At 33.6% G+C, this 12549-nt stretch overlaps 1 protein-coding gene across 1 annotated transcript; it reads right to left on the reverse strand.

Annotated features, from left to right (window-relative positions):
- Positions 1-10275: 10275 nt before the first annotated feature.
- LOC112800963 (thioredoxin H2) lies at positions 10276-11550 on the reverse strand. Its single transcript, XM_025843430.3, has 3 exons — positions 11294-11550; positions 11049-11171; positions 10276-10586 (listed from the first exon to the last, which is right to left on the reverse strand). The coding sequence occupies exons 1-3, from the start codon at positions 11432-11434 to the stop codon at positions 10455-10457; spliced, it is 396 nt and encodes a 131-aa protein (XP_025699215.1). The 5' UTR covers positions 11435-11550; the 3' UTR covers positions 10276-10454.
- Between the last annotated feature and the right edge of the window lie 999 nt (positions 11551-12549).

A 12549-nucleotide genomic window follows, 5' to 3' on the forward strand; every position in this document is an offset into this window, starting at 1 on the left:
TTGCTGAATCCAGGTATCTAGTTCATTAATGAGCAAGGGAGGTTCACTTTCCCAAGTCTCATTACCAAACAACGTGGCATTCAGCTTCATGATAGCTCCTAAATATTGAGCAACTTGCTCTCCAGTCACATCTTCATCCTCTTCAGAGGAAGAATAGTCTTCAGAGCTCATGAATGGCAGAAGGAGATTTAGTGGAATCTCTATGGTCTCTATATGAGCCTCAGATTCCTTTGGATCCTTAATAGGAAACTCCTTCTTTCTTGAGAGACATCCCAGGAGGTCTTCCTCACTAGGATTTTCGTCCTCCTCCTCCCTTGTGCATTCGGCCATATTGATTACATCAATGGCCTTGCACTCTCCTTTTGGGTTCTCTTCTGTATTGCTTGGGAGAATACTGGGAGGAGTTTCACTGACTTTCTTACTCAGCTGGCCCACTTGTGCCTCCAGATTTCTGATGGAGGATCTTGTTTCACTCATGAAACTGAAAGTGGCTTTTGACAGATCAGAGACTAGATTGGCTACATTTGAAGTGTTTTGATCAGAATTCTCTGTCTGTTGCTGAGAAGATGATGGAAAAGGCTTGCTATTGCTCAGCCTATTGCGTCCACCATTGTTAAAGCCTTGTTGAGGCTTTTGTTGATCCTTCCATGAGAAATTTGGATGATTTCTCCATGATGAGTTATAGGTGTTTCCATAAGGTTCACCCATGTAATTAACCTCTGCTATGGCAGGGTTCTCAGGATCATAAGCTTCTTCAGAAGCTGCCTCTTTAGCACTGTTGGATGCATGTTGCCATCCATTCAGACTTTGAGAGATCATATTGACTTGCTGAGTCAACACTTTGTTCTGAGCTAATATGGCATTCAGAGCATCAATTTTAAGAACTCCTTTCTTCTGAGGTATCCCATTATTCACGGAATTCCTCTCAGAAGTGTACATGAATTGGTTGTTTGCAACCATGTCAATGAGTTCTTGAGCCTCTTCAGGCGTTTTCTTTAGGTGAATAGATCCACCTGCAAAATGGTCCAATGACATTTTCGAAAATTCAGACAGGCCATAATAGAATATATCTAATATGGTCCATTCTGAAAACATGTCAGATGGACATCTTTTGGTCAGCTGCTTATATCTTTCCCAAGCTTCATAGAGGGATTCACCATCTTTTTGTTTGAAGGTTTGAACATCCACTCTCAGCTTGCTCAGCTTTTGAGGAGGAAAGAATTTATCCAAGAAGGCAGTGACCAGCTTATCCCAGGAGTCCAGGCTATCCTTGGGTTGTGAATCCAACCATATTCTAGCTCTGTCTCTTACAGCAAAAGGGAAAAGCATGAGTCTGTAGACTTCAGGATCAACTCCATTCGTCTTTACAGTCTCACAGATCTGCAAGAACTCAGTTAAAAACTGATAAGGATCTTCAGATGGAAGTCCATAAAACTTGCAGTTTTGTTGCATTAAGGCAACTAGCTGAGGTTTCAGCTCAAAGTTGTTGGCTCCAATGGCAGGAATGGAGATGCTTCTTCCATCAAACTTGGACGTTGGCTTTGTGAAGTCACCAAGCATTCTCCTTGCATTATTATTATTTTCGGCTGCCATCTCCTTCTCTTGTTCTAATGTTTCTGAAAGATTACCTTTAGATTGTTGTAACTTAGCTTCTCTTAATATTTTCTTCAAAGTCCTTTTAGGTTCTGGATCAATTTCAACAAGAGTGCCTTTATCCTTGTTCCTGCTCATATGAAAGAGAAGAAAACAAGAAAAGAAAGAGGAATCCTCTATGTCACAGTATAGAGATTCATTTATGTTAGTAGAAGAAGAAAGGGTAGAAGAAAGAAAAGTGAAGAATCCAAACTCAAGGGATAGATTGGGTTCAGATTTTTAGATGAAGAGAGGTGAAGAGAGGTGTTAGTAAATAAATAATTAAATAGAATAAGAAAAGAGATGGAGAATTTTGAAAATAATTTTGAAAAAGTGGTTAGTGATTTTCGAAAATCAGAGATAGGATATAATTAAAATTAAAATTTAAAACAATTAAAAAGAATTTTTGAAAAAGAGAGAAGTATTTTCGAAAATTAGAGAGGGATAGGTAGTTAGTTGGTTTTGAAAAAGATAGGAAACAAACAAAAAGTTAGTTAGTTGATTGAAAAAGATATTAAAATCAAATTTGAAAAAGATAAGAAGATAAGAAGTTAGATAAGATATTTTGAAATCAAATTTTGAAAAAGATAAAATTTTGAAAAAGATATGATAAAAGATAAAAAGATTTAATTCAAAAATTTGAAATTATTTACTTCACTAACAAGAAACTACAAGATAAGATTCTAAAACTTAAAGATTGAACCTTTCTTAACAAGAAAGTAACAAACTTCAAATTTTTGAATCAATCATATTAATTGTTAGTGAGTTTTCGAAAATGTGATATAAAGATAAGAAAAAGATTTTGAAAATATTTTGAAAAAGAATTTTGAAATTTTTGAAAAATGAAAAAAAATGAAAAAGATATAATTTTTGAAAAAGATTTTTGAAAAGATAAGATTTTTAAAATTGAAATTTTGACTTGACTTATAAGAAACAACTAATTTTGAAAATCTTTGACTAAGTCAACTCAAATTTTCAAAAATTATGAGAAAAATAAGGAAAAGATATATTTTTTTGATTTTTGAATTTTTAATTATGAGAGAGACAAACACAAAAATGACCCAAAACTTAAAAATTTTGGATCAAAACACATGATGCATGCAAGAACACTATGAATGTCAAAATGAACACCAAGAACACTTTGAAGATCATGATGAACATCAAGAACATAATTTTGAAAAAAAAAATTTTTTGATGCAAAGAAAATATGCAAGACACCAAACTTAGAAATCTTTAATGCATGGACTCTAACAAACAAAAAATGCATATGAAAAACAACAAACAACACAAAACAAGAAAACATCAAGATCAAACAAGAAGACTTGTCAAGAACATCTTGAAGATCATGAAGAACACTATGAATGCATGAAATTTTCGAAAAATGCAAGAAAAAGTTTTAAAGCATGCAACTGACACCAAACTTAAAAGTTGACTCAAGACTCAAACAAGAACACAAAATATTTTTTATTTTTATGATTTTATTATTTTTTTGGATTTTTATTAAATTTTTCGAAAAACATTATTAGAAAAACGAAAAATAAATAAAAAAAATTTTGAAAGATTTTTTTGAAAACTTTTTGAAAAGAAAATTACCTAATCTAAGCAACAAGATGAACCGTCAGTTGTTCAAACTCAACAATCCCCGGCAACGGCGCCAAAAACTTGGTGGGCGAAATTGTGATCAACAATAATGGCTCTTTAGCATGTGCATAAAAACATTAACTCAGCGCTTTCTTTCCACAATCTCGTTCAACTAACCAGCAAGTGTACTGGGTCGTCCAAGTAATAAACCTTACGTGAGTAAGGGTCGATCCCACAGAGATTGTTGGTATGAAGCAAGCTATGGTCACCTTGTAAATCTCAGTTAAGTAGATTAAATGGTTATGGGTTTCGAAAATTAATAATTAAATAGAAAATAAAATAAGATAGAAATACTTATGTAAATCAATAGTGGGAATTTCAGATAGGCGTATGGAGATGTTGTGCTCATCTCGAATCTCTACTTTCTTCTTACATTCATCCAAACCTTCTTACTCCTTTCCATGGCAAGTTGTATGTAGGGCATCACCGTTGTCAATGGCTACATCCCATCCTCTCAGTGAAAATGGTCCTATGCTCTGTCACAGCACGGCTAATCATCTGTCGGTTCTCAATCAGGTTGGAATAGAATCCCTTGATTCTTTTGCGTCTGTCACTAACGCCCAGCCCTCAGGAGTTTGAAGCTCGTCACAGTCATTCAATCCCAGAATCCTACTCGGAATACCATAGACAAGGTTTAGACTTTCCAGATTCTCATGAATGCCGCCATCAATTCTAACTTATACCACGAAGATTCTGTTGGGGAATCTAAGAGATATGCGCCCGGCCTAGAGTAGAACGGAAGTGGTTGTCAGTCACGTGCGTTCATAGGTGAGAATGATGATGAGTGTCACGGATCATCACATTCATCAAGTTGAAGTGCAACGTATATCTTGGAATAAGAATAAAGAGAATTGAATAGAAAGTAATAGTAATTGTATTGAAACTTGAGGTACAGCAGAGCTCCACACCCTTAATCTATGGTGTGTAGAAACTCCACCGTTGAAAATACATAAGTGAAAGGTTCAGGCATGGCCGAGTGGCCAGCCCCCTAAAACGTGATCAATAGCCTCCTCAGATGAAGAATAAAATAAAACTGAGACCAAAGATGAAACGTGGTCAAAAGACGACTAATACACTAGTAAAAAGTCTTATTTATACTAAACTAGCTACTAGGGTTTACATGAGTAAGTAATTGATGCATAAATCCACTTCCGCGGCCCACTTGGTGTATGTTTGGGCTGAGCTTGATCTATCCACGAGCTGAGGCTTTTCTTGGAGTTGAACGCCAAGTTATAACATATTTTGGGCGTTCAACTCCGGATCATGACGTGTTTCTGGCGTTTAACTCCAGACAGCAACATGTACTTGGCATTCGACGCCAAGTTACGTCATCAATTTCCAAATAAAGTATGGACTATTATATATTGCTGGAAAGCTCTGGATGTCTACTTTCCAACGCCATTGAGAGCGCGCCAATTGAAGTTCTGTAGCTCCAGAAAATCTATTTCGAATGCAGGGAGGTCAGATTCCAACAACATCAGCAGTCCTTTTGTCAGCCTTTTTCAGAGTTTTGCTCAAGTCTCTCAATTTCAGCCAGAAATTACCTGAAATCACAGAAAAACACACAAACTCATAGTAAAGTCCAGAAATGTGAATTTAACATAAAAACGAATGAAAACATCCCTAAAAGTAGCTTAAACTTACTAAAAACTACCTAAAAACAATGCCAAAAAGCGTATAAATTATTCGCTAAGCAGTACGCGTCGTTCTTTGAGAAGGCACCATCCACGCGTGCGCGTGGTGTGCGTGGGTGCGTCGATGCGCTGCACCAAATGTCCAGCCATTTTCCCGAGAGTTATGCCAGAGTTGTGCCAATCTTGTGCCTGGGGCACAAGTGTACCCACGCGTATGCATGGCTGACGCGTACGCGTCGTTGTCTAATTTTCAATCCGTGCGTCCACGTGAATGATGCGTACGCGCCGATGAGTTTTGTGGCCATCCACGCGTGCGCGTGGAGGACGCGTATGCGTGGCCCTGTTTTCATGCCAAAGTTGATTTTTGAGTTTTAAAAGCCAAATCTCATACTTCTAAGCCTCCGATCTCACCCCTTATGTATTAAATCTTTATGATATGCCTAACAATGAGGAAGGAGCTAGGGGATGTGGTAACTTGCGAATGAAGCAAGGGGAAAAGTTGTGATCAATGATGATCAAAGATGATTATATGAGATATGGAGGATGACGATGGAAGTACCGTGTATGCCATGAGCCGAAGGGCTATATTTTTTGATAAATGGCTGGTTCTTGATTGAACCATGAGCCGGATGGCTGTGTTATTGCCGAGTTATGGCAAAGCCATTATTGATTATGGCTGAGTATAAATGCATATATGATTAATGAATGAATGTGTTAAATGGATAATAATGGAAAATGCTGAAATGTGATGTGTGACCCCGGGTAGTAGGCAGTGGCGTTGTTCACTTGCTCTGGGTATGAGACGGGAAAGGATGTTTGTGATAAATGAGTTTAATTATGGAGTTTTGAAGGAATGTTTTGTGATACCTGGGTAGTAGCAAGGGTTGTGGTTTGTCCCGCTTGCTCCAGGTTAATGTTTGAGATTTGATAACAATGATGATTGCTTTCAAACTGAACGAATGTATATTTTGAGATCCTGGGCAGTAGCAAGGGTTATGGTTTGTCCCACTTGCTCCAGGTCAGAGATTGTGACGCCTGGGTAGTAGCGGCAGTAGTGGTGAATCCACTCGCTCCAGGTTGAGCTTTTAAACACCCGCCTGGGTAGTAGCCGCAGTAGTGGTTATTCCACTGGCTCTGGGTTAAGCGGGTAGTAGCAAGGGGGTTGTAGCTCAAATCTACTTGCTTCGCAAGGGGTGTTTCTGTCCAAGGCTCAAATCTACTTGCTTCGCAAGGGGTGTTTCTGTCCAAGTGTTAGCTACCAGGACATGTCGGGTTGGCTATATAACCGACAGATGATATTATCAACCATAGGGCAGGCATACATCATTTGCATATGTTTGAATTGTTTGAGTTTGCCTATGTGTTTTGGATTTCTACATCATATATGTTATGTTACCTGATTATGTGCTACTTGTTCTACTTGTACCTTAATTGTGTATTACTTGCCTGTATTGCTTGTGTTTGTACACTGAGAGACCCCTCATGCTAGTGTCGGTGGATGTTGAGGGCTGTTCTTGATGAGATGAATTGATGATGCGATTGCATGATGATGATGATCATTGAATGAGATAATTTAAGCTCCCTGAGTAGATGCAGTGATGTGGTTTCACTAGCTCCAGGTGAGGGTATGATGTATTGATATGGAATTGCTGAGGCAGAACAACTGATGATGGTTTTGTTTATGATTCTGAATCTGATTCGTGGGAGAGTCAGCGAGTTGGGAATCATATGAGATATGAACTAGATTTAGTATCCCCTTACGACAGTTGCCTATTCATGGATTAGCGAGAATCTAGGCTGGATACTTGGTGAAAGGGAGTTTAGGATGCTTAGTGAGTTTTTATTGCAGTGCATTGTATTTATTTGGCACTTTTACCATATTGGGAACCCATGGTTCCGGGGTTCTCATTCTGTATATATCTATTATTTTTCAGATACAGGTCCAGGTGCTCAGAAGTGAGTTGTGGGTCGTCTGAGAGATGGCAAAGATCGTTATTTTCTCTACCTTGTGTTTTGCTTAGAATCTCTCCACCTTTGCTTTGAAAGGATTATATTATGTATTGCACTCTTTTGAACTTGCCTATAGAGGCTCTCATGTTTCCTTTGGGAGAGATTAGGATATACTGTTGTCAACTACTTTCATACTGTACCCTATCCAGCCTAAACTTCGCGGGTCGCGACTAGTGGCTATTTACTTATGTTATATATATCTATCTGTTATCTATCTCTTAATCTCCTTTATGCCTTGTCCGTATATCGCGTTCGGCTTCACGGTTTATCTTTTTGTTGTTAAAACGTGAGTGATACGTCTTTGCAATTTTATTTCTACTCTTTTCAGGCTTCTCGATTAATACTCCTTTCGAAATTACCTATATTTATATATTAAAAATCCACCTGAGAGTCGTACCACCGTAATATCATTGACTTATGACTCGAGCATAAGGATTTGAATATTAGGGTGTTACATGTGTCTCAAGAAAGTGAATGAAGGAGACCAATAAAAACTAAAGAATAAGAGAATAAATGAACAGAAGAGAAAAAAAATAATGGAGAGAATCCCTTTTTTAATTTTGAGGAGGAAGAGAAAAACTAGAAACAGAGAATGGAGAGATCCCTTTTTTTAATTTTGAATTTGAATTCAAAATTACAAAATTATTGAAATTTCAAGAAAGTGTGTACATGTAAAACAAGCTTAAAAATAGGATAGAAAAATAAGACATGGTCATGAGATGTGAAGTGTAATGAGAATGATTTCATGTAGCCGTGGTATGTTGTAATAAAGGCCATGATGAGTGAAGAGTGAAAACATTGATATCTTGATAGAAACTCAGAACGAACATAAGGGATGACACGTTGAAATTTCATTATAGGAATAACCTTCTTTTCAGAGTATGTTATAGGATTAGAAACAAGTAAAATTCGATGGTGACAATTTGTAAGAAGTAAGAAGAAGACAAAAAAAAAGTAAAAAATTGAGGGGACAATTACTGCAGTGATGCCAAAAAAAACATTTTAAAAAAAAAATGGTGGGAACGATTTGACACATGGTGGTGATGACTTGATGAATGGTAATGGAGATTTGTCAGGAAAAAAGTAAAAAATTGAATCTCAAAGACAACAAATAAAGACTCAACGATGGAAACTTTGTGTTGATTTTGTTGTTCCTCCTCCTACTCTTTTTCTTTGGTTCTGTTTTTCTTGTATATTTGTTGTTCTTGTATTTAATTTAAAAAATTAATAAAAATAGGTAATGGAGTTAGTTTGAGAGTATATTATAATTATCAAATTTTATTTCAGACATCTAAAAGTGTAAGATTTATATGTGATAACTTTATGTGATAAATTGTTCCTTTCATAATATTATTTGAAGAACTAAAAAGTATAATTTGTAAAAAGATAGATCTTCAAATATTAAAAATAGTGACTAGTATTATGTTCAGGTATCCTGTAATAGTATTTGAAGGATCCATACAATTCAAGATGAAGTATATCACTGATAAAGCAACGATGCAAGAAATATTTTCAATATATCGTGAAAGTTGAGCACAAGAGTCCGTCATCGAACTATATATTAAGTTCGAACACTTGTCTTATAGGATTGAAAAAGCCAATGGAAACATGGAATGAGAAGACTACAACAGTAAAAGCGAAAATGAATTTGAAGGTAACTATGAAATAGATTATCGAAATGTAGATGGCGGCGATGATGATTACAATAATGAGATAGATGTAAAAGAAGTGACAAATGTACTAACAAGGCAACATTCGCTCAGAGAGTCGTCTTTTATGCGCGCTTTGGACCTTGCGGTTTTGAATGCATCGAAGGATAATTTTCTGAGTATGTGAATGCTGGTATGTGAATATAATATTAATAAAATATATCTATATTTTCTGTACTATAAGATGATGATTATACTTTGGTTATTAATTGTAATGTATAATTATTTTTTGTGGTATTGTTGCAGACCTACCTACTATTGCAGATGGCAAATTTATTATTGCGATGTATTTCAGTTCTAAAGAGATTGTGATTGCGGCCATAAAAAACTATACGACTTGTAGAGGAGTTAACTATCGAGTATACGAATTTGAACCAACAACATTTTATGCCAAATGTGTATAATATAAAAATAATTGTGATTGGAATATCAGGACTAGTTTAATCCAAAAGAAATATTATTGAAAAATATGACGTTATAACGGTAGCCACATCTACATCAGATCTACTATTTCTCAGGATCACTGCAAGTTAGATTCAAGCACAATCGTAGAAGCAATAAAGTCATTAGTGGAAGCTGACCCATCTCTGTAGGTGCAATATGTGACTACAGATAATCAAGCAAAGTTCAATTACACGGTGAGTTACCGCAAAGTATAATTGGCAAAGCAAAAAGCAGTGGAAAAGATTTTTGGTTGTTGGAATGCCTCATATGAGGCTCTGCCAACATGTTTTGATCCGTGCACTTATCTACTAGGAGGTTGTAACTGCTTATAGTTAACCCTGAGACTAACATACCATTACTTGAAAGACCAAGAATCATCACCACATCCTCCAAAGTTATGGTGTATTTACAAGTCAGAAGATGGAAGGTATGTATATTTAGATGTCATCTTTCAACTAAGGTTGTCAATATTGCCGAATGTTCTTATACTCTTTTAATGTGAGATATGTGTTCAAATCCAGTCTCATTTAAAAGTTTAACAACAATTAAATCACAGAATTCTGACACATTTACATGTCTAGCTTTCAATAATCTTGAGCCTGATAAATAAATAGCTAAAAATATTACGATAAAAAATAAATTTAAAGTATATATCTTATTTTCATACTTAAATGAAAATTTAACTTAAAACAAATGAATTATATATCTTTTCTTTATACTTTGAATAAATTTTTTTATTAATATTTAAATACGGTAGTTACATACGTAAAAATTAAATTCCTAAATAAATTAATTTTGCTAAAAAAGAGAAATTTTTATTTTAATTACTAATTTTTCTAAAACAACAATTTTTATACTTTTCGGTAAAGTAGTGTTTCCTACACAAATATTTTTATTAACATAATAAAATATATTAAAAAATATTCTTACTTATTATTACAATATGGCAACATACATAAAAATCATAATCATTCATACTTATTATAATTCAACATGGCAACATACATAAAAATCATACTAAAAATCTTTTAGTATTATTGTCGTTAGTAAAAATCTTATGAAAAAATATTATCTATAGCTAAATATATTAGTAAAAATCTTAGTAAACATCTTTTTTTAAGATTAAACCTTTTTTTAATGTATATATTTTATTTTCATAAGAGATTGCAATTCATTGGAGAATGGAGATTTTGGTGAGCAGAGTATTTATCAGCAAAGAATCTAATACTATTAATTGATAGATATTACATGGCCAACTAGTATTAATGGTAAAGAATGACTCAAATTATTCATTTTCTTTGGGAGAAGAATTTCGAAACCAACTTATTGCATTCTAAGTTGTTGGTCTTTGCATGATCACAAACACACACACACAAACATTCATTCATTTTGTGTGTTTCTCAATCATCCTTTGCAGCTCCTCCTTTCTTACTCCAACCACTCTATCAACCACTTTTCCTTTCTTAATGAGTATAAACGTTGGTAATGCTTGAACTTGGAATGCTTGAGACACCTCCTGTTAACATTAATAACGACGAAAATATATTAGTTCTGAATTATATGACGAGTAAATGATTCGATTTGTATGTATTGTCAATATAAAATAATTTTATACAAATATTATATTGTTTACTTTAGTAGACTTGTATGACCCAACCATAATTATTTTTAAAAGTCATGCAAACAGAAATAGTTGAAAGACGCAAATTTATTTTTTTGAACTTTACTAAGTAAACAATGACTTTTGTAAATAATAGATTCTAAAATTGGTTTAATAAAGTAAAAACATACTACACCTCCACCTAAATCTTAATATTAGGATAACCATCTGCACATTTAATGAATTAAACATATGATATATTCATTGTTCATATTGTTTAGTATTTTCATTATTTATCTATATTTTTCTTATTTTTTTATACGGTTAATTATTGCAATTAAATTTGATAAGTCAAGTGGATGGGAATAAGTGAAATACCATTAGCTCATCCACATCAATCTTGATGAACTCAACATCTTTGTAATTTGCAGCAAAATCTTGAATAACTGGATCCATGAATTTGCAAGGTGCACACCATGTAGCTGTAAAATCAATCACCATCTATATAGCAAACAAAGACTACATACATTAGCAAAACCAGTAATATTACTCATTCACTATCATATTACTATATCATAAATGAAAGATGCTAAAAATGAAGGGAAAAAAAATATTAAACGTACCAATTTGTCCGTTTCTTTCAAGGCACCAAAATGAGCATTCCATTTAGCAGTGGAATGGAAGGTAAGGACTTGAGGTGATGAAGTAGTAGTTGATGGTGATGATCTTTCAGCAAAAACAAAATTGAACAAGTTTGCTTCCATGTTATTCGTTCTTTCTTTAATTTTCTGCCTGGTAATATATAAACCAAAAATTGTTAAGTTGGGAGAGAATTTGAGTTTTCTTAGGTAGTTTAATTTGTGGCTGATGGGAAATTGGCTGGGAAGACTTAGATATTTATAGGAGTAACAAAGTAGTGTGAATTCTCTTGAAAGCTATGGTGCTAGATTCTTCAAAGTGGCAAGCTGTAAAATGTAGCTAATTAACTAATATACATTTAAGAGCATATAGTTAAGCACTTGCTATCACTAGCTGGTCCCAACACATTCCCATGAATATAATTATTAAATGTGATCATTATTATTCTAATGTTAAAGAACATGTAGTTTTCATTAAGCTCCCTTTTATATATATATATATATATATATATATATATATATATATATATATATATATATATATATATATATATATATATATATATAATCAAAGAATTAAGTAAAACAGAGAGTGAAATTTTGTTAAATATTATTATTTTGAATCTTGAATTTCATTAAGGAGTACTTGGTTCAAGTATACAATTATAAAAAATTAAAATGACTTCTTTTAATTTAATTATATGAGATGCATCATGCACCATGATATTCCAGAAGCACGCGCTTCTAGATTATAACCAGAAAAATTTGAAGGAAAAATCAAAATGATCATAAATAACGGTGTTCATATTCCTTGCCAATGCCAAAATAGAATGTTTGGATTGAAGTCTTGCAGCATCTCAGGATTCTGAAGCTGTCTCCAATTAAGCATGTGAAACATAAAAATAGACTCTCTCATTTTTTTTTTATAAAATATGATTTCTCCCATTCATATATATATATATATATATATATATATATATATATATATATATATATATATTTGTCTTATTTAAAGAGTGGATGGTAAAAAACTATATTTTATAAAATAATTTTAAAAAAATTAAGAAGATCTATTTTTTGTAAACTATGCATATATATATATATATATATATATATATATATATATATATATATATATATATGGACTGTTATAAAAGTGAAAAAAAAAACAAAGAGGAAAAATATTAAGTAACAATAAATACTTTTAGATGCGCAACAAAGATGATTTTTATTTATTTTTT

This window comes from Arachis hypogaea, chromosome 5, assembly GCF_003086295.3.
Source record: "Arachis hypogaea cultivar Tifrunner chromosome 5, arahy.Tifrunner.gnm2.J5K5, whole genome shotgun sequence".
In the NCBI taxonomy this organism is placed as follows: Eukaryota; Viridiplantae; Streptophyta; class Magnoliopsida; order Fabales; family Fabaceae; genus Arachis; species Arachis hypogaea.